Raw genomic sequence first — 26,914 nt, 5'->3', positions numbered from 1 at the left:
CTAATATTTTCCACCAGCTTTGTAACCTTTATGATCTCAAACCTTTCTGCTTGTATTTTCAGGACCCGCCTCCTCTGTTGAATGAAGTCAGTGCTGCAATAGTCCAGGCTGAAAGGGTGACCGGCCTGCGGGATGAGCTGCAGATAAAGCATGAAGAGGACTACAAGACTGCCCTGGACACCATCAAGAGCCAGCTGCAGTTAATAGAAGGTGCAGACATCAAGGAGAACCTCCGAGACCAGATCCGGCACTGGATCCTCGAATGCAGGTGAGCGCGAGTGGCGTAGAGACCACGCCTGACTGTCTCTTGTATGTTTTCAGCACAGGAGCATGTTGATGTAGATTCACGAGGGTTTTCGGCTTCATTGTAGAAAAGTGAAATGTCAAGGTTATGAATTCAGGAACTAATTTTTTGTAATGCATTTGCTGCTGTCTTTTTCTTTAATCACAGTTTCTATAATGCTTCCCTGACCCCGTGGACTTGAACATCATGCGCCCCACCCCCATTCCTCCTCCAGGCAGTGTGGAGCCTTGCTTTGGGAGAAATAGCTTAGTGACCTGTGTGGTTAACTTCTCTGTGGGTCAGTTTCCTCATCTGGAACAGGAGGACAAGACTCGTACCACATCATGAGGTTGTTAGGAAATGCAGAGCACTTAGACCTCTCCGTGTAGATCATTGTTACTCTCTTATATTATGACCATCTGCTTATTCACACATCTGGCCTGAGAACAGAATGGTACATACAAGTCAGGTATTTGCAGTAAATGGTGTGGGCTACGGTGTCACAGCCTTTCATTCTTATCCAATTACGTAATTGTGTCCGGAGGAAATAATCTTAGGATGGCTTGTGGGATCATGGAAATTTAGGGAGAAAGGCATTGTTTCAAATGAATTGTCTTCCGATTAAATCTTGTGGGATTATCATTAAAACCCTCATTTTTATAGTTAATGAGGATGACATGCCCAATGTTCATGAACTTCTGCCATCAGGAGCTCTCCTCCCTTCTCTTGGGACTTCAGAGAATAGGTGTCCACAGAAATGTTTTCTATCAATGACATGATGCTTTAGTTTTATATAGACATTTTTAAAATTTATCTCTATCATTGAAAGTATTACAGATGTCCTCCTTTTCCGCCCCATTGACCCTCCTCCTTCCCACTTCCTTCCCCTCCCTAGGCCTTCATCCCACTATTGTCTGTGTCCATGGTTTATTCATTTATGCATATAAGTTCTTTGGTTGATCTCTTCCTTCCTCCTCCCCATTCCCTCTGAGGATCCTCAGTCTATTGCACGCTTCCATGTCTCTAGATCTATTTTGTTGGTCAGTTTATTTTGTTCATTGGATTCCACATATACATGAGATCATGTGATACTTGTCTTTCTCTGAGTGACTTATTTCACTTAGCATGATACTCTCCAGGTCCCTTCAGGCTGTCTCAAAGGGTAAAAGATCCTTCTCTCTTTTTTTATAGTAGTGTAGTATTCCATTGTGTAAATGTACCACAGTTGTTGTTTTTTTTATCCACTCATCTACTGATGGGAAGTTGGGCTGTTTCCAGATCTTAGCTATTGTAAATAACACTGCTATAAATATAGGGGTTCATATATATTCTTTCTGATTGGTTGCTTCAGGCTTCTTAGGATATATTCTTAGAAGTGGGATCACTGGATCAAATGGCAGTTTCATTTTTAATTTTTTAAGGAAACTTCACACTGTTTTCCATAATGGCTGTACTAGTCTGCAACCAGCAGTGTACTAGGGTTCCTTTCTTTCACATCCTCGCCAGCACTTGTTTGTTGATTTATTGATGGTATCCATTCTGGCAGGTGTGAGGTGGTATCTCATTGTCACTTTAATTTGCATCTCTCTGATGATTTGAGCATTTTTTCATATGTCTCTTGGCCTTTTGTATGTCCTCTTTGGAGAAGTGTCTAGTTATGTCTTCTGCCCATTTGATTGGGTTGTTTGTCTTCCTTTTGTTGACTCGTATGAGTTGTATGAGTACTTCATGTATTTTGGATATTAACCCTTTATCAGATGTATCACAACCAGCATCATATTCAATGGGCAAAAACTAAAGCCATTTCCCCTAAATACAGGAACAAGACAGGGTTGCTCACTTTTACCACTTTTATCCAACATAGTACTGGAAGTTCTAGCCACAGTGACCAGACAAGAAGAAAAAATAAAAGGCATCCAAATCAGAAAGGAGGATATAAAAATGTCATTATTCACAGATGACATGATATTGTACACACAAAACCCTAACGACTCCACCAAAAAAACTACTTGATTTAATAAATTAAATTTTGGCAATCTAGCAGGATACAAAATTAACACCTAGAAATCATTGGCATTTTTATACACCAATAATGAACTCTCAGAAAGAGAAACTAAACAATTCCATTTACCATTGTAACAACCAAAATTAAGATACTTAGGAATAAACTTAACCAAGGAGGTAAAAGACTTATACTCAGAAAACTATAGAATGTTGAAAAAAGATAAAAGAAGATATAAACAATTGGAAGAATATACCATGTTCATGGAGTGGTAGAATTAGCATCATTTAAATGTCCATACTACCCAAAGCAATCTAGAGATTCAGTGCAATTCCTATTAAAATACCAATGGCATATTTCACAGATCTAGAACAAACACTCCAAAAATTTATACGGAACCCAAAAAGAGCCTGGATAGCCTGCAGCAATCTTAAGAAAGAACAAAGTTGGAGGAATCACAATACCAGATATCAAGCTATTAAAACAGCCGGTACTGTCACAAGAACAGGCATTTAGATCAATGGAACAGAACAGAGAACCCAGAAATCCACCCAATCCATTATGCTCAATTAATCTTTTATAAAGGAGGCAAGAGCATACAATGGAATAAGGACAGTTTCCCAGGTGTTGGGGTAATTGGACAGGTACTTGTGAAAAAATGAAACTACATCACCAACTTACACCATACACAAGAATAAACTAAAAATTAATAAAAGATTTAAATGTAATTCATGAAACCATGAAAAGCTTTGAAGAAAACATAGGCAGCAAAATATCAGACATCTCATGTAGCAAAATATTTACTGATACAACACGTAGGGCAAAAGAAACAAAGGAAAAAACAAACAAATGGGACTACATTAAAATAAAACGTTTCTACACAGCAAAAGAAACCCACATCAAAATGAAAATGAAACCCACTGTATGGGAGAACATATTTACCAATGATATATAGACATTTTAAAATCAAATTTATTTTTATTTGACAAAACAAAGTAGAAAGCACTATGTACAATTATAATCCCAAATAAGCTAAAATATATAATATATACACACATACATATACACTGAGTGGCCAGATTATTATGACCACCTGACATTTGTAGGCAAATTAGCTATACTTTCACACTGAAGTTGCTAGAGGGCCAGACCATTATAAATAGAGAAGCAGGTTGTTTACCATGACAGTAGAAGTGATTTTTTCTGAAGATATGGGTAAACAATGCAATTTAACAACCTTTGAATGTGGGATGGAGATATATATACTGAGTGGCCAGATTATTATGACCACCCCATCAGTACTTCGTTGGGCCACCTTTTGCCTTCAATACTGCGGCCAATCTTCTTGGCATTGACTCCATGAGATGTTGAAAGGTGATGTGAGGAATCTGACACCAGGCCTGATAAATAGCACTGTCCAGTTCTGTGAGATTTGATGGTTGTGGAACCAGCTGCCTGATGGCTCTTTTAACTTCGTCCCACAAATGCTCAATTGGATTGAGATCTAGTGATTGTGGGGGCCACCTAAGCAAGGTAAAGTCTCCCTCATGTTCTTGAAACCACTCCTGCACAATACGAGCACCGTGGCATGGCACATTGTCTTGTAAGAAACCATCTTCATTGGGATATGCCATCAACATGTTAGGATGAACTTGATCAGCAACAATACTTAGGTATGTTGTGCTATTCAGACGTTGTTCCACATGAATTAAAGGGCCCAAATCATGCCCCAACCATAACACAGCCCCCACCAGCTTGAAGGGTTGTACTCATGCATGTGGGGTGCATGCTTTCATGCTGCTTCCGCCAAATTTTCACTCTGCCATCTGCATGATGCAACTGGAAACGTGACTCATCAGACCACATGACTGTTTTCCAATGCTCGACTGTCCAATCCTTGTGTTCCTGTGCGAATTGGAGACGTTTTATCTTGATAACTGCAGACAGCAAAGGTGTTCGAACAGGCCTTTGGCTTCCATATCCCATACGATGCAATGTACGGCCAATTTGCCTACAAACGTCAGGTGGTCATAATAATCTGGCCACTCAATGTATATATTCATACACACATTTAACTTATTAATTATATGTTTGTATGTGCATGGAAATCTTCTGGAAGGATACACTAGACACTGTTAGTGTGGCTACCTCTGCAAACTAGAGCGGTGATGTTGGCTTTTATTTTATATTCTCATGTGCTTTTGAAGTCTTTTTTAATAAGCACTATTTTTATAATAAAAAGCCTAGTTAAAAATATATTAGAAGAAAGACAAGCAATGAATTGGGCATAACCCAAAATAAACATTTAAATTTTAAAGCACTCTAATGTTTCAAAGTGATGAATGCAGTACCTGCATGGCACGGTTGGAAATCATCTTTTGATTAAAGACTAGGGAGGCAGGAGTTGCTTCCCCCACCTGAGGTCTGGGAGGGTCATGGGAGACTTCTGCAGGCCCTGATGTCACCCGGGAGCGGCCCTCCCAACAGCGCAGGGGCTCTGGGCTCCCTTTGAAGATCCAGGCCTGGCTGGCCGGCCCCTTGAGAATGTTCATCCTGGGGTCACTGACCTGACAGTCTGAGGCCAAGTCAGAGCAGCTCCCAGGGCTTTGCTGCGTGTAATTCACAAAGATGTAGAGGTTCCTCTCTTGGAGGAATGTAAGGTCGAGGGTGCATTTATCTTCTTAATTGGATTACATTGATCTGATTGACTTTGATAAAAATCCTTTTCCTTGCTCTTTTAAATCAAAGACACATAAAAAGCAAATGTTGTCTTTTGAAACATGAAACATGATCAACCCTCAGGCTAAATTCCAATAGGCCACACGATGGCAACTTAGGGAATTTCTAGAAGTTACAATTCGTATATACTCCCACAATTTTAAATACTTATTCTTAGCTCATCTATTTAATACTTACAGTTGCCAAAAAGGGTTATACCCAGATTTTTTTAAGTCAATTTTTAAATTATCTTAAAGGAAATCTTTTTTTCCAGAGTTAAATGTAATACATGCTCATTGCAGAAAGTTCATAAGACAGAGGAGTTTAAAGAAGAACATTAAAAGCATATATAACTTGTGTATACAAAGGTTGCTACTGTAAATTTTGGGTAAATTTCCTTCCAGTCTTTCCCTCTTGCATATGTATTTTAATTGCAGCTTGATGGATTCTTTTTCTAATTTAAAAAAATTTTAAATTGGTTTTTCCCATATCCTTAAAATGTTTTTCAAAAGAGGTTTTTAATGATTGCTTAACAGCCTAGTGCATGGATGCCCTAGTTCAGGGGTCCTCAAACTACGGCCCGCGGGCCACATGCGGCCCGCCGAAAACATTTATCCAGCCCGCCGGGTGTTTTTGCCGCTGCTGCCTGTTGCTTAGCAGCCAACTAGTTTTTTTTAAAACTATAGTCCGGCCCTCCAACGGTCTAAGGGACAGTGAACTGGCCCCCTGTTTAAAAAGTTTGAGGACCCCTGCCCTAGTTAATGAATTATTATCTTTTTAATCTTTTGTCAATTGAAAAGAGAAGATACTATCTCAGTAATCTCTTCCCTGTCATTTATCTGCTTCTCCTTATGATGCCTTTTTAAGTGATCTCTAAATTATAATTATATATATATATATATATATATATATATATATTACTGATACCAACGCTTTATTAACATATCATTGCAATAATGACTTTCCAGTTGTCATTTGCCTTTTATTTTTTAACTGGCAGATAGGAAAGCTAGAGAGAAAAAGACACAGAAGAGAAGAAATAAACAGTCCTTAAGAGCCCACTGCCCAGGGTCTACGACTCACTGCAGCTGGGCTGGCCCTGCTCCCTGGGCGTCCCTGCTCGGAGCCTCAGCGATAGTACCTGCTGCCAGGTTGTTGTGAGATTGAATGAGATGCTGCAAGTAAAGACTCGGGCCCCACAAGCTTCCTGTTAAGGTTTTGAACTTTGTAGGTGTTTTTCCTGCTTTAGATGAGATTTTCTCCAAATACTATTTTCTATTAATATTGGTTATATATTTTTAAACAATGTGCACCATCACCTAACCCAACTCTCCAGTGGGTTCGAATGGTTTTCCACTTGAGGCTCTAGGATGTTCTTGGATGTACAGTCATGGGAGAGCATGGCTGATACTTTCTCCCGTGCCCATGTCACACTCTTAGGTCTCTTTCCCGCCCGTGGAGCAGGCTCTCAGCTGTGGTCACCTCCGGGGTGCTTCACACTAATGCTCCAGGGACCTGGAATCTCTGGACTGGGGGGCATTTGAGCTCACTGTCCTTCCTACAGGCCAACCTATTTGAAATAACTGTTTTTGTCAAATATTTCAATCTTGGAAACATGGTTTCAGTTGGAGAGCACTTCAGTTCATCAAGCAAACGCCAGCTTCCTCTCCTTCACCTTCCGCCCCTCCTCATCCTCCCAGAGTCGGACTCAAATGTGGGGTTTATCGCCTGTAACTCACCCCTGACCTCTCTTGTCATTAAAACCATTCTGATGATTTGGTATATTAAGTGTGTGTTAATTTAAAATGATAATAATATTTATTGGGTACTTATTGTGTGCCAGGAATTCTACGTGCTTAACACATCAACTAATTTAACCCTTGTATTAATTTGCTATTGTCACTGTTATGAATTACCACAAACATAGTCGCTTAAACCACTAGAAATTTATTTTCTCCCAGTTCTGGAAGTAGGAAATCTGAAATCAAATCGAAGTATCAGCAGAACTGCATTCCCCCTAGGAGCTCTAGAGGAATGTCTATTCCTAGAGGGATGTCTATTCCTCATCTCTTTCAGCTCCAAGAGGCTTCCAGCATTCCTCGGCTTGTGGCCACATCACTCTGGTCCAGCCGTGTGCAAACTACGGCCCGCGGGCCGGATCCGGCCAGTTTGAAATGAATAAAACTAAAAAAAAAAAAAGACCGTACCCTTTTATGTAATGATGTTTACTTTGAATTTATATTAGTTCACACAAACACCCCATCCATGCTTTTGTTCCGGCCCTCCGGTCCAGTTTAAGAACCCATTGTGGCCCTCGAGTCAAAAAGTTTGCCCACCCCTGCTAGTCTCTGCCTCTGGAGTTACATTGCCTTCTCCTCTCCTGTGTATCTCTATCTCACTCTGTACCACTCTTAGGAGAACACCTGTGATGGCATTTAGGACCCACCAGATAACCCAGGATAATTTCCCTGTCTCATGACCCTTCATTTAATCATCTGCAAAGACCCTTTCTCCATATAAAATAACACTGACAGGCTCCAGGGATTAGGACCCAGTATTTTGAAGGCTGTTATTCAGCCTAATTCTCCCTCAATCACTCTGTGAGGTAAGCACTGTTCTCCCCTTCATGCATTGATCCATATGAAGAACCAAACTACAGAGTTTGTATCACACTCTAGACCAGCACTGCCCTGGATGGACTTTCTGAGGTGGTGGAAATGGTCTAGAGCAGTGGTTCTCAACCTTCCTAATGCCGCGACCCTTTAATACAGTTCCTCATGTTGTGGTGACCCCCAATTTCATTGTTACAAATTGAACATAATTAAAGCATAGTGATTAATCACAAAAACAATATGTAATTATATATGTGTTTTCCGATGGTCTTAGGCGACCCCTGTGAAAGGGTTGTTCGATCCCCAAAGGGGTCGCGACCCACAGGTTGAGAACCACTGGTCTAGAGTCACACTTTCTAGTGTAGTAGCCATGAGCCACATATGGCTGCTGAACACTGAAAAGGCGGTCAAGGACACTGAAGATCTGACTATTTAATTTCAATTTATTTAAATTTAAATGTAGACAGGCACATGCTATTATGGATATCATACTGGACAGCACAGTCATGGGACACTTCCTTTGGAGAAACATCTGCTACAGGTGCTATTTCTCTTGGCTTGGGTCCTGTTATAAACCATCATTTCAGTTTCAAGATCCATCAATAAGCTTCATTTAAAGTATCATCACAGACAACAGAATGGTGATTATGAGAGTAGAAGGGGGTGAGGGGAAGGATGAAGAGAGTAAAAGGGGTCCAATAAGTGGTGATGGAAGGAGACTAGAGTTCAGGTGCAGAGCACTCAAGGCAATATACAGATGCTGTATTAGAGAATGTTATTAACCAATGTTACCCCAATAAAGTAATACAGATTTAAAAATAGATGGACAGGTAGATAAAAAATAAATAACATAAAAAAGGAAGTAATAAAGTGTCATCAAGAAGTGACTTCCTCCCACCCCTTAGGGTGACAAAGGAGAACCTGCAGCCCAGGGAAGCCGCCTGCCCTCAGCCAGGCCGTGGACCACGGGCTCTTGTCTCTGAAGAGGTTCCGGGCTCCTCCTTGGCTCCCTCACAGGGAGCAGAGCCACCTGAGTGGCCATCAGCTCTGGAAACCAGGGCTGGTCCTAGACCGCCGGGTCTGCTGTGGAGCATTGCCGTTCTCCCAGCTGCATCTGTTACTCACTTGTTGGACCCACGCCTGACGTCCGGCTCACCCTTCAGTCCAGGGAGAGTGACATCCCCAAACAGGCTGATGGCTCCGGGCTGGCCCGTGCCAGTCCTTCTTCTGCAGGTCCCTTTCCATCCATGGAATCTTAAGGAATCTGAAAGGGATGAAAATTAAGTAGCCTTGTTCCACTTTTAAAGCCAACACACAATCAGAAGTGATGGTTAAGAGGAAGGGCTCTGGGGTCCTCAGCAGGTGAGCCTGGCTGGGAATTGAAATGCCACTGCCTTCTAATCTCATGATGTAATGGTATCTATTCTGTTAGCATAATTTTAAAAATCCATTATAAATCTCTCTCTCTCTCTCTCTCTCTCTCTCTGTCTCTCTCTCTCTCTCACACACACACACACACACCATATGTAGAGGTCTTAGAGCCAGGCTGCCTGGGCTCAAATTCCAGCTCTAGCATTTGCTGTGTGACCTTGAACCAGTTACTTAACCCACTTATGCCTCCATCTCCTCATCTTGAAGTGAGGGTGTTAGTATTACTAGCTCTCACTGCAAGGAAGGATGATGTAGATCAATTTTTCTAAGGCCTTTGAACAATGTGCAGCACAGGCTGTATCTTCAGTGATGATGTTCCACGTGTAGGAAGGCGTTCATTCTCAGACACACAATTTGCAGTTCACCCCTGGGTCTGCGGCCTTCCTATTCACTATTCACAACTGTGTCTTTCCAAAACGCTGCGTTGTTGCCAATCTCTGGGAGGAGGCTGGGCTGAGAAAGGGCTGTGAGGAGTGGGGGTGAGAGGGGGATAACGCTGAGGGGATAATAACAGAGCAGGCAAACAAAATATAGACAGTGAGGAATGTGCTTCGAGTCCCCAGGGCAGGGGTGTGACATGTCTAAGATCACCCGCAAACGGACATTCTTTCTGGAAGAGGTCTTGGAATGCTTTGTTTTGTTTTTTCATTTTCAGATTTACCCTTTGCATACAGTTCTGCAAGTCAAGGTTTGTCATTTTAAGGCAGGTGGGCCTAGGGGCCTATGGACTCCTGTCTTACCCCGCCCCCTAAGTTGTGCTAATTTCGGCCCCAAATTCTTGGAGGGACTGCAGAATTGATGGCAATTGGGGAAAGGAGTGCTCCCAGCCCAGCAGGCACTGGGCAAGGCAGGAATGGGCTGGAGTGAGTGGTGTGTTTGGAGTGAAGGAGAATGTCAGGTTTCCTGTTTTCTTGGAGAAGTGTGTATCTCCTGCACACATGGGAGGCTGTCTCCTGCACACATAGGAGTGCATGTCTCCTGCACACATGGGAGGCTGTCTCCTGTACACATAGGAGTGCATGTCTCCTGCACACGTGGGAGACTGTCTCCTATACACGTGGGAGGCTACCTGGGTCGCTCCTAGACCACGGCCTACCTGGCTTCCATTGCTGTTCACTCCTGTGGACACTGACAAAAAATTCTCTTTTGATGCCGTGGGTCTTTCCACTGCTCATACACGAGGGACTGTGCCAGGTGCCTCCCACGGTTGCCCTTATGGGACTCCAAGGCTTAGAAAGGTTGAGTAAGGTTTATTGGGCTCGAGGCTCCTGAGAGATGGGGCTTGATTCTAAAAGGCACAATGTCCCCAAAGCACATTCGTTCTGAGCGCTCCAGCCGCAGAAGCCCTGTCTGTGGGCCCCGACTGCCACCACCGGGCCGAGTGCACTGTGTCATCTTGTGGGAAGGATGGCAGTTGCCAAGGCCACGGGGCTCGTTAGCTACAACCTGTGAACCCGGGGCTCCCCTTGTTCCTGACCCCATCTCTTTCTCCTGCCTCCAAGCACCTCCACACGGAGCTGGGGTGGGTTCTGTGCAGATAGAAGGGAGAGGGGCATGATGGGATTTGAAGAGCTGGCTTGCCCAATTATTTTATAGACGACAAAGCGGGCTTAGGGAAGTCAGGGAACTTGGTTAAAAACTTGGGTAGTTACCGGCAGACTGAATCATGGGCTTTGTGTGAAACTGGAATTGGGTCTCGAGGGCGGCTCCGAGCTGTCCCTCTGAGGACTTGTAAGACATCAGAAGAAGCCACCAGCATGTTGACAATGGATGCCTTTGGGTAGGGGGACCGTGGCTTTGTTCGTTTTTCCCTTTACATTCCAAGTTTTCCGCATGGAGTGTGAGTGACTTTCAGGATGAAAAAGAAGTTTTAGAGGAGGGTGGGAGAGGGGTGGCCGCACACAGGGAGGTGTGTGAGGGGCTCATTATTTCCTATTCCTCCTGCAATATGTTTTCAGTAAATTCTCAGAAGCATCTGTGGTCCTTCGGTGGAGATGTGAACATGTGCAGGTTACTCAGATGAGAAGGCGAATAACATTTTTCTGCCAGTTGCTTTGGTGGAAAATGAATGGGGGCCATAAGGAGAGGAGGGATGGGAACTGAAGGTCCCGGCGTTCCCGCCGAGGCCTTGGGACAGGTGCACCCCCTGAGCAATCGCCTATCTTGATGTCCGTTATCGCAGTAAATCCGATTAAGAACACGCAGCAGCTATAGGTTCTTGTGATTTCTCCAGGCGCCTGCCTGTTAAAAGACAGGCCCAGGGCTCGTGTGCAAATGCAGTGGACACACTCACTCTCTGCGGCCCACCGTCTGTTCCAGGGGATACTGCTGCTCCCTGCAGTGTGCCTCTCTCCTCCCCTCTGGATGGCAAGCCTTCGGGGGGCAGGGCTGTGATGCCCTCACCCCATCTTCCCTGACTCTGCTCAGGGCCAGGGGGGACAGCAGATGCTGAAGATCCTGATAATACTGTCCTGAATGTTGAGCCAGACTGTGGCGCCTCTACACTGGGGCCCAAATCAGAATCAGCCGGAAGCTTGTCAAACACCAAGTTCTGGGCCCAGCCCCGGAGTTCATTGTCCGTGGGTCTCAGGTGGAACCTGAGAGGCTGCGTTTTGAAGTCACCTCCCACACCCTTTATTGACTTGCCATTCTGTGTGTGTGATAAGAACGCTTAACATAGGGTCTGTCCTTCCAGCTAATTTGTTCACTCACACGACCCTTTTATTGACTGTGGGCTCCATGCTGGGTAGCGGGTCTCCAGGGCTTCCTCATCTGTAAGACTGACACTTGTACCCTTGACTAGCACTTCCTCTTTGCCCTCCCCTGCTCGCCCCTGTCAATAACCTTCTCCTCTCTGCTCCTATGAGTCTGAGTATTTTTGGTTCTTCATGTATCATACAGTGTTTGTCCTGTGCTTACTTCACTTAATGTCCTCCAGGTTCATCCATATGGGAGCAAATTGCAAGATTACCTTCTTTTTAAAAAAGTATATTTTTAAAAATTGATTTCAGAGAACAAAGGAGAGAGAGGAAGGGATAGAAACATCAATGATGAGAGAGAATCATTGACTAGCTGCCTCCTACATGGCCCCCACTGGGGATTGAGCCTGCAACCCAGGCATGTGCCCTGACTGGGAATATAATCGTGACCTCTTGGTTCATAGGTCGATGCTCAACCACTGAGCCACACCAGCCGGGCAGATAGATTTTCTCCTTTTTGATGGCTGAATAACATTCCATTGTGTATATATACCACATTTTCCTTACCCATATATCCGCCAATGGATATTTAGGGTTTTTCTATCTCTTATCTGCTGCAGTGAACATGGGGTTGTGTGTGAAAGAAAGAAATAACTCACTCTTTTTTGTTTTCTCCCTTCCCCACACACTACTATCACACTCACACATCCAGCAATTCATGTGACACCGCCCTATAAAAGCCAACAAGCTGAGGGCTCAGTCCCACAAAACTGCCCCCCAACTTCAGGTGCCAGACACCAATTCCTGGATGTCACCCATACTACTGATTGATTGGCTATAAATCAGGGTTTCTACAAAAACCTACTTGGGTTTGATAATTTGCGAAATGGCTCACAGAACTCAGGGAAACACTTATATTCACTGGTTTACTATAAAAGGATGTGATAAAAGACGAAGATGAACAGCCAGATGGAAGAGATGTGTAGGGCAAGGCCCATGAAAAGGGGCGGGGCTCCCACGCCCTGTCCTACATCACCACCCTCCCAGCACCTGGACAACAAACTCCACAACACAGAAGCTCTCTAAACCCACACTTTTTGGATTTTATGGGGGTTTCCTCATGTGATCATGATAGATCATTAACTCAATTCCCATCCCCTCTCACCTCTCTGGAAGGTAGAGGGTGAGATTGAAATTTCCTAGCTTCTAATCACTGCTCCATCTTCCTGGTGACCAGTCCCCACCAAACATTGCCTCATTAGAGCAAAAGACACTCCCGTCACCTGGAAATTCCAGGGGGTCTCAGAGCCCTGTGTCAGGAACCAGGGTCAGAGTTCAAACGTTCGCTCCTTGTGCTCTTATCACTTAGGAAATGACCCGGGTTCCAGGAACTCTGTGCCAGGAACCAGAGCAGAGACTAATATATGGTTTTTCTGTTATTTCACAGTCTGCATTCAACTCTTCAAGATCTGATTTTATTTCCTGTAGGTAGATACCCAGAAGTGGGGCTGCTGGATCGTATAGTAGTTCTATGATTAATTTTTTGAGGGGCCTCCATACTGTTTTCCATAGTGGCTGCACCGATTCACATTCCCACCAATCGTACCCACGGTCTCGTCTCCATCCCCTCACCAACACGGGTCTTCCGTCTCTCCGATGGTGGCCATCCTAGCAGCGTGAGGTGACACCTCACTGTGGCTTTGATTTGCATTTCCCTGATGATCAGTGAGGCTGAATACCTTTCCTTGTACCTGTTGTCCAATTGTATGTCTTCTTTGGAGAAATGTCTGTTCAGGTTACTTTGCCCATTTTTTAAAAAACGTGTTATTATTTTGTTTCTGTTTTTGCTATCAAGTTGTGGGAGTTCCTTATATATTTTGGATGCTAACCCTCTATTGTATAGATGGCTTGCAAATGCTTTCTCCCCCTTTGTAGATTGCCTTTTTATTTGGCTGTTTCCTTTGCTACTGAGAAGCTTTTGCGTTTGATGAAGTCCCACTGATCCATGTTTGCTTTTGTCGCCTGTGTTTTTGGAGTAGAGTTTGAGTTTCTAATGAGCTTCCAGGAGACACTGATGACCCTGGTCCTGGGACAATTTGCCTATTACCCTTTTATTATATAGGATTGTTTATTTTCTTAAAGTAGCACATGAGACGTGAGTTTGAAACATACATATCTGAACATTTTGTTAGTGTGCCCTTTTCCTCCTCTTTTCCAAGCTTCCTAGATTCTTGAGTTAGAGAGGGGAATGACGCCTCCCTTAAACTGGGAAGGTTGGTGGGTGAGCAATGCCTGGGGTTGTGAACTGAGTCTGTGCAGAGAGACGGGTGGCAGCCTATTTAGTGGGAAAATCTTTCCATTCCTTCCTAAAGGGGTGCTCTTGCCTGGGTGTTAATTTTTCTCTACACATAGGTATTTAAGACAGAGAGGTGAAATTAAAGCGGCTATTTTCTCAACCCAAATCACAATAGTGAACTGTCATATATTGTCCATTCTAATAAGATAAAAGTGGGCGGGGGTTGGGCAGGGAGGTTCCTGTAGGATTCGAGCAGGCGCAAAGATAACACCTTCAGATCAAGAAGGAGGCTTCCGTCTGAGTGGTAACTGCTTGTGATGCCCGCTAATAAGTAGAAACATCCAGGGATAAATCAGATTGTGTAATGGGCCACTAAGAAACTGCCATGCTCCACACACTCCTCCTTCCTCCTCTCCTGTGAGGGATGGAGGACCGTGGTAACTAAGGCCATGTGCAGCCAATTGCCTTTATTGAGTGTCAGTGAATTTATAGGCAGCGAGTGACACTTCTGGGCGCTTCTGTGCAGTGGCACAAGCTGCTCTCTTCAGAGCGCAGGAGGGATTTACGAGCCTGCTGACATGAACAGAGGTGGCGGGATGGCTTGGGGGGTGCCGGCCGGAAACCCCTCCATCCATATATTTTTCATACTTGATGAAACACAGATAAATCTCTGTCCTGCGTGTCTGAAACGGTAGGACCCGCTGAAGCTCAGTGTCGGGCCTCGGGGGGAAAATGTATCACCTTAGTGGTCCTGCTTTCTAAATCACCGCCAACTCTGGGGCCAGTCATTCTCACATTTGTGCAAAAATGTTTGACAATATGCATAAATTTTTAACAGGCCCCCACTTTACCAAATGTTCTCCACCTCGGATCTGCTCACTGAGAGTTACAGGGCACGGGTGTTTTTCTCCTCAGGCTGCCTCAGTAAAAGAACAGACAGGCAGATGGCTGTGTTGAAGGCATTTTTATAAGAAAGTAACATGAATCACTGAGTGGATTCTGTGAGAAATTAACATCGCCCTTCCCCCGCCAGCCTTTGTCACATGCAAATCCTAGAGTTTCCAGAGCTGAAAGGAACTTTGGAAATGGGCTAATAGGCACACAACACTTATTGTTTAATAACTGAATGAATCAACCTTGTTGCACTGTACCACGTGGCGGAGAGGGAAGCCGGCCAGGTTCCCACTGCAGTGGAGCCGTTGGCTCAAATCACGTCGCTAATTAGTGGCAGGAGCCCCGGGTTTCTTCATTTCCAGGAAAATGCTATTTTCATTACACGTCCAGCCTCCCTAGTGCTTCTGTCTCAAGTCTATGGCCTTATTTTAGGGTTTTATTGCTGGAACCCAGTGGTATATGCTTTCCGTGGCCATGAACTTGGCCGTGCCCTGGAGTCCCGGGGAAAGTGCTGGGCGGTGTAGCCGAGCCTGCAGGTTCTTGAGCTGCTCAGAGCTTGGCTCTGCTTGGACACGGCTCTCGGACTTGCTCAGGTCTTGTCTCCTCGTCTGCTTCCCTTCTCTGACCCCGTGGTAATCTCATTGAGGCCCACAGCCTTCAATTCCATCATACTCTTGACTCCCCAAGGCAAGTCTCCGGTCCAGATTGCTCTCTTAAATTCTAGATGTGGAGACCCAGCTGTCCAGATGTGGGACAGCGCAGCTTCCATGTGTCCAGAACTGTGCTGGCATCTCACCCCTCCAATGGCTCCACATATGGCCTTTCCTTCCCCAGTGCATGTGAACCCACCCACCCAATCTCAGCCCAACACCCAGTCCATTAAAAAATAGCATTGGCTCCACCTTTAAAATATGCCCAAACCCACCCACTTTGCAGACCCCTGTCTTCACTGACAGCTGGGTCAGGTTCAGCCTCACCCACCCTGGCCTGGACCCCAGTAGCCTCCTAACTCATCGCCTTGCTCCGACCCTATTCTCAAAATCTGTTTCGGTGTGATGGCCGGATATTCACCATCTGTTGCTGAGGAACACTATGGCCATCAAGTTAGTGGCTTCATACAACACCCACTGATGATGGCACAGTTCCCGTGGGCAGAAGCATGGGCACCGCTGAGCTGGGTCCTCTGTTCAGGGTCCCACCGGCTGCAACAGGTGTCGCCTGGGGTCGGGGTGTCCTCTGCTTCCACTCTTGTGCAGTTCATAGCAGCATTCGGATTGGGGCCTCAGCTCCCTGCTGGCTGTTGGCCAGAGTGCACCCCAGCCCCTTACCAGGTGGGCTGTCACTATGGCAGCTGGCTTCATCAAAGCCAGCAGAAGAGTTGGGGAGCAGGTGGAAGTTACCACCGTATAGGACACACTCAGGGAAGGGGCAGCCCTTTGTCCTGCTGTGTTCCCCTCACTCCAGCACGGCGAGTCCGGGCTCACTGTCCTGTGGCCACGGACAGCTGGGCTCCCAGATGCTCCAGTCAGCTCAGGGACATCTGCCAGCTCAGGGCAGGAACTGGGACCCCGCCCCAGATACCCCATCCACGGGAATCCCAGCTCTGGGGAGACCGGCCTCCGTGGCTCTGCTCCCAGGACTGTCCCTCTCGGGGAGCTGGGAGAAGCGAGGCTGGAGGCTGCTTGCTCTCTGGCTCCGTCATCATGTACTCCATCAGACGGTGGTTGGAGACTGCCAGTGGAACAAAATCAGACCTCAAGTAACTGTTCCCAGAAACATAAATAGCTCAATGGTAGGAAAATGCAATATTTTATACATCAATAAAAGCAATATGACCTTTTTGGTTCATGCAGAAAAACCATTTGATAAAATACCCACTTCTTATTTAAAAAACTTAAAAACATAAAGACAAGGGTTGATTTTTAGCATAATAAACTACAACAGTACCCACCACCTAGTAGACATTCAATAAATATATTTTAAATGAGTATATGAATGAATGAATGAAACATTTATTTTTTTAAACAAAAGAGAGCTACATACTTAATGAGGAAATACTAGATTCCTTCCCATGAAAGAAAAGAACAATATGAATGGGCTTTGCCCCTGATAACAGTTAGTGCCATAATATAAATTATTGTTAAAATATTGACATTTTAGCAAATAAGAGGAATAAATATTGCTAAGTGTTCAAAATGTTGTTTAGATCAATGATAGGATTACTATGAAAGAGAAACCCATGAACCCGTACAAAGCCTATAAATGTTAACAGGAAGGAGAGACGAACCTCTTCAATAGCTGGCAGGCCCTGCCGTGTTTCTGGTTAAAGGGGAAGATGACACGTCTGCTCTGGGTAATTTATAGAGAGAACACAGTTTCAATTAAAATCCCAACAGGATTAGTTATTGAACTTGAAAACATACTTATTAAAGTCATTGGGATTAAAAGAAAAACAATAAGGAAGGACAAATGGCACTGCATTTTCAAGTATATTATAAAGAAAAATGAGGCGGATGCATGATACTAATGTACAGGCACACACATAGATCAGCAAAACAAAGCAGAGAGCCCAGGACCTGACAACAGAGATGGAAACCGACGGCGCGTGATAAATTAAGGAAAACGGTAATAAGGGTGGAAAAAAATATGGTTGCAGTAAGTAGGTTGCTTAATTGTTAAAGCCCACAGGTAGTTGAAAGCAGAATGGAGAGTGTAACCCCCCTCAAGGAAGGTCAGAATTTTCCAACTGTAGAAAAAAAATTTTTCTAAGAAAGATACAAAAAGACATAAAAGGAACTGGATGCACAGAAATTCAAGGTTCCAGAGCCGTCGGCCTGCAGAGTGGGACGACCCCATCACCTAGGAGACTGGTTCTCTGCCAGGGAGGTACCTGGGGCTCCTCGGGCTCCGTCTTCTACAATATTGCAGAAGCCATCTGGACTTGAGAGAGAGCAGTGCCATTTCGTTTTTAAAAATGTTAAGCAGAGTCTAAAATTTTCTAGATTATAAAGTCCATCTTCAATGTTCATATTCAAATGTTTCTAAATACTTCTTAGGGAATAGATTTTATGAGTAACTTCAAGTCTATCTTTGGAAATTATACTTTTTAATACAAGTTAAATATTGTTCCAAAAGGCTGAATTCTTCCTTCAAAAAGATGTGATCCCCTGAGATGTGCTGGCACTGGCCTGTGGGTGACTAAATGCAGACTGAGCTCAGGATACTGATACATCCACAGACGTGCCAGGCTCCATACCCCGCCCTCAAACCTTGTGTTCTTGGGTGGCTTTCACGGTCTTGCTTCTCCTTTCCTGTCTCGTTCTTTAGAAACCAGAGCCTTCACACGCACCCTCAGGTTATCGCCCTGCAGCCACATGGCAGGGCCCAGGTTCTACACCACCGGTCCCAGCGGCAGGTTCTGGCGCCCAGTGAAGAGGCTGCATTGGCCTCGCCTGTTGGGGGACATGAAGGCAGATAGAAGCCAGGCGGGGGGGATGACGTGCCAGCACAGGCTGCACACTGCCTTTGTAAATCAGCAAAATGAGGGAAGTTCAAAGATAATCAAATGGTTTTAGAATTAAGATTCAAAGAATAATGGAGGAAAAGCCATGATTTAAATCGTGTATAGGCACAGAGGCAGCAGCACAGTTAACAATAATTCTGCAGAGGATTTTGTGTTAACAGTTCAGTAGGCAAGATCCTTGTGTTTCTGAAAGCACTTTTCAAGCTGCAAAGAGACACAGCAGCAACCATCTAAAACCAGCTGACCATCCCCCTCTGCTGCACCCGAGTGTGCCCGCTGCACAAGACCTTGGGCTGAGGGATAAGAGGAACCTACTCTGTTTGTCAAAAACTTATTTTATACAAGACTAGGGGCCCGGTGCATGGAGATTTGTGCACTGAGGGATGTGGCGGTCCCTCAGCCCGACCTGCACCCTCTCCAATCTGGGAGCCCTCAGGGGAGCCCTCTCCAATCCGGGAGTTTCTGTCTGTCTTTGCAATCATATGAGTGAATTGTCTGAGACCCCAACTCAGTTTGGTTTGTTGCTTACAGAATAATAGAGGCATTTTTTTTCTTTGCTTCATTGGTGGAGATTTCCTGGAAGTTTTTTGATATCTTTCCTTTAATTTTTCGTAAACACTCTGATTTTACTTATGTCTCTCACCTTTGCTTTCCCTCCATCCCCCACCGCAACAGTAATTTGCTCCAGACTCACTTTGCTCTAGTGTCTAGGAGATCTGTCTGCCATCAGAACTATGATTCCCAGCATTCCCGGTGCTCCCCGTGCTCTGGGCTTCCGCTTCAGGTCCTGGGGCTGCCACCAGAACTACTATTCCCAGAATTCCTGGTGCTCCCCGCGCTCTTGGTTTTTTCTTCTTGCCCTGTCTCCACCCCATGGCCTCCCACTCTGCCAAGTCCTCCAAGCCACCAGCTCTCCCTCTCTGCTCTCCGCCCGGGGGCTTTGGGGGCGTGGTTCCCTCAGTCACTGAGCCACATCCCCCCAAGCCTCCAGCTCTCCTGCTCTGCTCTCCACCCAGCAGCTTGGGGGAGTGACTGAGGGAGCCACGTCCCCCCCAAGCTGCCGGATCTCCCACTCTGCTCTCCGCCAGCGCCTGTGTATGCAAATTAACCTGCCACCTTTGTTGGGTTAATTTGCATACTCACTCCTGATTGGCTGGTAAGTGTAGTGGAGGGATGGTCAATTTACATGTTTCTCTTTTATTATATAGGATAGTCAGGGAAGACCTCATGGATGCGATGACATTTGAGCAAGCGAGGGACACACTGGGTGTAGTATTTTACCTCTAAGAGTGAACTTCTCTCTGAGGAGGGAGTGCCCAGGGGTCCAGGTGGATGGGGGAGCAGTGGGAGCCAGGTGAGCAGAGAGGAAGTGGGAGGAGGGGGGAGGTGAGCCAGGCACAGGGGAAATACCACGTGGAGGCCATGGTACCCCATAATTTGAAGTCCTCAGTAACTTTCCTGAAAGTCCCCATATGGACTGTCATCTGCAGGGATGCTGTCAGCCCCCAGCAGTCAGTGTCAGAAATACTGTGGGAGCCAAAATAATGTTTCCATTCGCTCATGTCTGAGTGTACGCGTCTCTCCCCGGAGGTCTCACACCTTCTCAGTGCGCTGCGCCCCGGGCACTGAAACACTCGTCAGCTGCAGCTTCCTTCTGGTGAGCAGGGAGGGATCAATTGTGTCTTAGTCCTGAGCACCCAGACTGCGAGGGGGAAGGCAGTGCCCCCGTCTTAACCAGAGCCCCCTCTCAGCCAGACCACACACTGAAAACGTGGGGTGACACCCAGCAGCCAAGAAAATACAAAAACTGTTTTCTCTTCGCATCCTCCAAGTGACCAAGTCACAGGGACAGAGTCCCAGCCAGGGCGAAGCCAGGGTGCCCTCAGCATATCACCAAGCAGGGCGCCGCTGCTGTGGGGGAGGTCCCCTTGTCACGGAGGGACAGACTGGAGTGGTATGAGCACAAGAAAGCCTGTGTGTGTGAGTGTGTGTGTGTGTGTGTGTGTGTGTGTGTTCGTGTTCCTGAGCACAAGGTGAAGAGCTATCAGTTACACTGTTATTTTCTAGATATGAATTTTAAAATTTATCTTTTAAATGTGTGCCCTGTAGCAGTTTTTACATTCTTTCAAGATAAGACTAATTCAATTTCAGATTATTAATTGTTTAAACTATTGTAACTAAGAAGAAACAGGTATCTTTACTTACCTATTAAAGTAAATATATTTAATATTACTTTTGAAAAAAGTACTATGAAAAATGTATGTTATTAAGTCTTACTGTGACTATTGGTGTGGGACTAAGTTGAGAATTCTACTGTAAAAATGGAACATGTAAATTCTTTTAGTTTTTAGTTTATATAAACTGCTACGTCTACTATGAGTCCTCAAAACCATTCGAGCTTTAAATGTGGAAATAAAATTATACAGTGGAGTTGCTTGTAAAGGTGGCATCAACGGAATCAGGGGACTGGATATGAAGAAGAGAGTGTCCTAGTTTGTAAGCTCCATGCATTCAGAGTTTTTAACCAGGAACCGGCTGGGTCAAGTGATTTACAGATCGAGACAAAGCATGGTCAGGCAAGTTAAGGAGGTCTGAGCTATGAATCTTGTGGACAAGTAATGTCTGGGGTCAAGCATGTGCATCAGCCAAATATTGCGCCATGTGATGTGGAATGTGAACTGCGTGAGGGCAAGGTCAGCATCTTTTAATGTTCAATCACTGTCTCCCTCATTGCATCTAGAATCGAGTTGGTACTAACCAGGTATTTGTTGATTGACTACACAAATAAATGCATTAATGAAAAATGGGTGGGTGGGTGGGTGAATGGGTGGAGGATGGATGGATGGGTGGATGGATGGGTGGGTAAGTGGATGGGTGGATGGATGGATAGATGGGTGGATGGATGGATGGTGGGTGAGTGTGTGAAGACACCAAAGTAGCTGTGATGATGGTAGCTCCGTAGACAGAATGTCACACACACTGTGTGATCACCCACCATCCTCAGTGTTAGTGCATTTGTACAGAGTCTGCCCCGCCCCCCCCCCCCCCACACACACACACACACTGCATTGTGTTTAGTTCCTTTCAAAGCAACACTGAGGAACTGAGTCACATTCCCACAAAATGAGCCCAACAGTAAAGATTCAAGAGACCTGGGCCGTTTCGTCCAGACAATGACATAACTGTCTTAAAATGTTTGACTAGCAATTATGTGGAAGAGAAAGAATCAAATTCTGTGTGTCCCCAGAAGGTCAAACAAGAAGCCAGGAGTCAGGTTGCAGTTGGCCCAGTGTCAGAAAGGACTTCATAACAACGGAGGGCTGGAAATGGATGGGCTGACTCGGGGAGAGGGAGCCGACCTCCATGGGGGCATCTGAGCAGTGGCTCGGGGAGACGTTCTAGAGCAGCGGTTCTCAAAGTGTGTGACCTCTGAGGTCTCCAAGATCTTCTCAGGATCTAAAAGTCAAACTCTTTCCATATGACTTATTTGCAATGGTTCCTGACATTCACACCAAACCACAGTGGTGGGGGGAGCAGCAGAGAGCAAGGCAGAGACCCCCATTTGTGGTCACCATGGTCCTCCTCGTTACCCACCGGCCTTGGAAACAGTTTCGTTTAACAACCCCTGCGGGTGCAGTAAGGGATAACTCAGTTATTAAGACTTGACCCTTGAATAGACAGCTTTTTAATATTCTGTGAGACAGAGCCAGGAGCGCCCAGAAATGCCTTCCACTGCACACCAAGTGTGACCACCGTCACAAGCTGAGCTAGCCACTTTTTACAGGACGTCACTGTTATTTAAAAAACAACTGATGAACTCTGGTGATTCAGAGTTGGGTTTGGGGGAGAGATTTTTCTCAAAAATGAGCCAAATGAGCCTAATGGAAAACAACCCAGGGTATCTGTTGCCAACAGTAAAATTTGAGCTTTCTAGAGGAAATTGAAAATTTCAAAACCCTGTAGGACCTCCATGAGTTTGAGAGCTTCCCATTACTTAGCCTTTTTGTTAGAAGGTTGATAATGAATGTGATTTTGATGAGAGGAAATGTATCGACATTTGGGAAGATCTGCATAATGCAGTGAACCCAATGACCAATACCTGGTGTTACAGAACCGTGCGTGGGCAAAAGACATATCCAACACTCAAGATGGGCGGATGGATTTTCACGTGATGGAGAAGGCAAGTTCACTGATGGTTTCAGATTCCACATCACAGCCAGCCTTGAGGAAGCTATCACTTATTGAGTGGTGTAGAATCAAAGCGGAATATTCTGTTACCTAAAAGGCTATTAATATTGTCCTCTCTTGCTCTGGCCAGTGTGCTCAGTGGTTAGAGTGTCGCCCCAGGCACTAAAGGGTCTTGGGTTCAATTCCCAGTCGAGGGAACGTACCTGGGTTGCAGGTTCATTCCCCGGTCCCTGTGGGGGCGCGTGCAGGAGGCAGCCAATCAATGTGTCTCTCTTATATCAATATTTTGTCTCTCTCCCTCCCTCCCACTCTATCTAAAAATCAATGGGAAAACAATCCTCAGGTGAGGATTAACACAAAAAAATTGCTCTTTCTTTTCCAATTATGCATATACATGAGGCCAGGTTTTCTTACTAAGCTTCAACCAAAACAACGTATGGCAACAGATTCAACATAGGAGCAGATAGGAGCATCCAGCTATTCCATTAAGCCAAACCAAAAAGTGACTTCAAAGACGCAAATCAGTCACATTCTTCTTACTAAACTTCTTTATTGGGGAAATATGTTATTCATTAAAAATGACATTTATGTTAACATATAACAGGTTTATTATTGTAATTTTTAAATGAATTAAAAATACATATTTTAGAAATGTCTCAGTTTTACTATAAAATTCGGTAAATATCAATAGCAATAACACATTTTCAGAAAGCTCTTTGGGATACTGAAAAGTTTGAGTGTAAAGGGGCCCTGGCTAGTATCTCTCAGTGGTTAGAGCATCGGCCTGTGCACCGAAGGGGTGCAGGTTCGATTCCCAGTCAAGGGCATGTACCCGGGTTGCGGGTTTGCTCCCACCTCTGGTCCGGGCACATGCAGGAGGCAGCCAATCGATGAGTCTCACACTGATTTCTCTCTCTCTCTTTACCCCTCTCCCTCTCTCCCACTCTCTCTGAAAAGCAATGGAAAAAATACCCTCTGATGAGGATTAACAACAAAAAAAGAATGTAAAGGGTTCCTAGGCCCCAAAGTCTGAGAACCACTGCTATAGAGTCATTTTAAACATGGTTGTCTCCTCGGACCCTTGGGCTCTATACTGATGGAACTAACTGGGTCATCTTCTCTTTCTATATGCTGAGTAAACATAACATTTGTGTCAGAGTCAGTTCCCTTTAGAAATATTAACTACACATTCCTTCTGAAATTCCTCAACATTAAATTACAAAGCCTGCTTTTCAAAATGTAGGAAATTATATGGTTACAGCAAAAGTAAATTACTACTTGGCACCCATAAAATATAGACCCTTAGACTTACTAAAGCCTAAAGCATGCGTGTGTATTTCATGCACTATTACTACATTTGTAACTGTAACACCTCCACCCTTCTGTTTAGTTTCAAACTCCTGTGTTTATCCTAAACTTTAAACAGGAAGAAATGATTTGTGCTTCTGTCTTGATTCTTAACTCAAGCACAGAGTAGCTCAATAATTTAAAGGGGAAAAAAAGAAAACGAAGCGTCCAGTCTGCCTGAGAGAGAGAGTAACAACTCCTGCAGGAGGGAAGCCGCTCCTGCGGGTCCCAGACCCTCCTGTTCCTGTGAGACCTCGGGTCTGGCCCCGGATGGTCAGGGAGGCCCCATCTGAATAACTAGCCCTTATTTAAATGAGCATCAGCAGAGCCAGCTAAGGGGGAAAATAACAGAGAGGACTGCGATCCTTTCTATTAAATTTGCCTTTCCTTCCTCCTCAGGAACTTAACTGGCGCCTTCCCCGAATACCCTAAAGCAGAAGAAGGAGGTTCCGCTATCATTTTTTCAAACAAGACCCCACAACAGGTACAAATATGCTTGAAAATAAAATGTAAATGTACCGTGATTTTATTTCCTTAAAGTTTGGAGTTGCTGGTTTTGTCGTTATTAGGTCTTGGTTATTTTTATTTAATTTATTTTTACTATGTGTTTTTTTTAGTTTATTTCAGAGAGGAAGGGAAAGGGAGAGAGAGATAGAAATATCAATGATGAGAGAGAATCATGGATCAACTGCCTCCTGTATGCCCCCTACTGGGGATTGAGCCTGAAACCTGGGAATGTGCCATGACCGGGAATCGAACCATGACCTCCTGGTTCACGGGTTGATAGTCATCCACTGAGCCACATCAGCCGGGCAGATCTTGGTTATTTTTCAACTTTGTTGCACGTCAATTGTCACAATAAGACTTAATAACATACATTTTTCATGGTACTTTTTGCAAAAGTAATATTAAATATATTTAATAGATAAGTGAAGATATTTAGTTCATACCCAGTCTCCTGATTCTTTTGATGCCCCCTTTACAAGCAACTCCACTGCAAAGATGGAACATGTAAATGACTAGGTCTGCGATGAGTTCACCAATGCACGTACTTTCCAATTTACTTCAGAATGAACTTACCTTTCTCCCTCTTGCCTTTGAACGAGATGCAACAACACGTGGTGCTCCAATTAGTCAATTCTGAGCGGCTTGCTTTCAGGAGCCCTTTCTGTGCATGTCCCTGCTCACCTCAGCCTCGTCTCCTGTCCCATCATTACCACAGTCACTACCACACCCCCTCACCTTCCTCCTCACCCTCAGGCTGCTGCGCCTGAAATGCCCTTGTCCATGTCAGGCCCCTCCCTCCCTCCACGGCGCCTGTCCACCCACCTTCCCCTGCTCAGGTCCTTCTCACCCGTCCAGACTCCACTGTTTGCCACATTGATGTTCTTCCAGAGAAGTGCTATTTGTTCATCTCCCTGGCATCTGACTAAACTGACATGGAAAGCTAGTCTTAGAAATGTCTTAATAAACTAGAGATAGGGAAATGTTCTTACTCTCGGAGCATCATAGAAACCAAGAGAAGACTTGCATGATTCTCATCAGTGAAGCTTTAGAGGCATTGCTCTCAGAAGTAAAACTCGGGGGAAAAATGGTTGCTGTAAGAAGTATTAGTTAATATTTTCCTAAGTTCTTACTACCTAATGCAATAAGATAAGAAAAAGAAAAAGAGTTATAACTATTTTAGAGTGATAATTTTATCATTAATTTTAGATTATCTGATCATCTTCTTAGAAAACACAATAAACTTAAAAATTGTATTGACATATTATACAAAATGATATTTACAAAAATTATACTGAAGAAATTGAAAGAAGACTTGAACCTATAGACTGGTGGATTATTTCCCTGGAAAGACTCAATAAAGTACAAGTACACATTATCCTTTGACTGTCCTATACAGTCAATGCAATGCCAATCAAATCAAAACAATTTTATTGACAAAATTATTCTCCAGTTTACATGGAAGAATATATACGTGAAAATGTGTGAAAAGTTTTTGAAAAAGGGCTATAACCACAGGGAACTTGCCCCATTTGATATAAATCAAATTATAAAGATAAAGTAATTAAAATATCACAGTAATGGGAAAAGAATAGACTGATAACATGTGATGATAAATATCTCTCATATATAAAGAGTTCTTAGAAAGTAATGAGAAAAATCTGACCACCTCAGTAGAAAAGACGACAAAGAATACAAACAGAAATTTAATAGCAGAAATTTTACAAGTCACTAACAGAAATTTAAATATGAAAATGTTACTGTATCTTTTTGCACATATGGGATTGGTAAAAATTTGAAATCATGGTACTAACTGGAGTCTCTAAGCATGTGGGGAGGAAAACACTCCCATACATTGCTGCTGGATACATAAATGAGCATAACATTTTTTATGGGGAATGGACTAAGTAAATATCAAAAATTTTAATCTATATCCTTTGATCCATAAATATTATTGAAGAAATTGATACTAAGGAAATAATAAGACACGCTTACATGGATCAACAAATTTTTTCCATAAAGGGACAAAAGTAGGAAATATTTGAGTCTATGGAACCTACATTCTCTACTACAACTACTCAACTTTGCCATTATAGTATGAAAGCAAAAACGGACAGTATGTGAATGAATGGACATGTCTGTGCTTCAATAAAACTTTATTTATAAACATGTGCATCAGGCCAGATTTGGCCCAGGCACTGTAATTCACTGATCCCTGGCTACTGGTCTTCAGTAGGAATTGTGCAGCTGTGGAGGGCTCTGGTCATCTTGGCTGTCCCCCTGTGCACCCCTGCTGGAGCTCTCAGAGTCAAGCACACAGGTCTCCCCCACTTCCCTGTCAAAGTCAACTCAGCTTCCAGAGCCTTCCCTCCACCCCCAGAGGACTCCCGTCTTTCTCCTCTGAACTCCGTGGACAC

At 44.4% G+C, this 26,914-nt stretch overlaps 1 protein-coding gene across 3 annotated transcripts in view; it reads left to right on the top strand.

The window, feature by feature from the left end:
• The window catches only part of IQCA1 (IQ motif containing with AAA domain 1), a 115,458-nt gene that overhangs the window by 29,362 nt on the left and 59,182 nt on the right, over nt 1-26,914 (top strand). For all 3 annotated transcript variants that reach the window (XM_070423368.1, XM_070423367.1, XM_070423366.1), the window contains 2 exons: nt 63-268; nt 24,393-24,477. In XM_070423368.1, coding sequence (XP_070279469.1) covers nt 63-268; nt 24,393-24,477 — 291 coding nt within the window. The remainder of the gene's footprint in view (nt 1-62; nt 269-24,392; nt 24,478-26,914) is intronic.

This window comes from Myotis yumanensis, unplaced genomic scaffold (genome assembly GCF_028538775.1).
Source record: "Myotis yumanensis isolate MYYU_CA2020_CCGP unplaced genomic scaffold, mMyoYum1.0.hap1 SCAF_8, whole genome shotgun sequence".
In the NCBI taxonomy this organism is placed as follows: Eukaryota; Metazoa; Chordata; class Mammalia; order Chiroptera; family Vespertilionidae; genus Myotis; species Myotis yumanensis.
The sequence above is the reverse complement of the archived record's forward strand: the minus strand, read 5'-3'. Positions and strand labels throughout refer to the sequence as shown.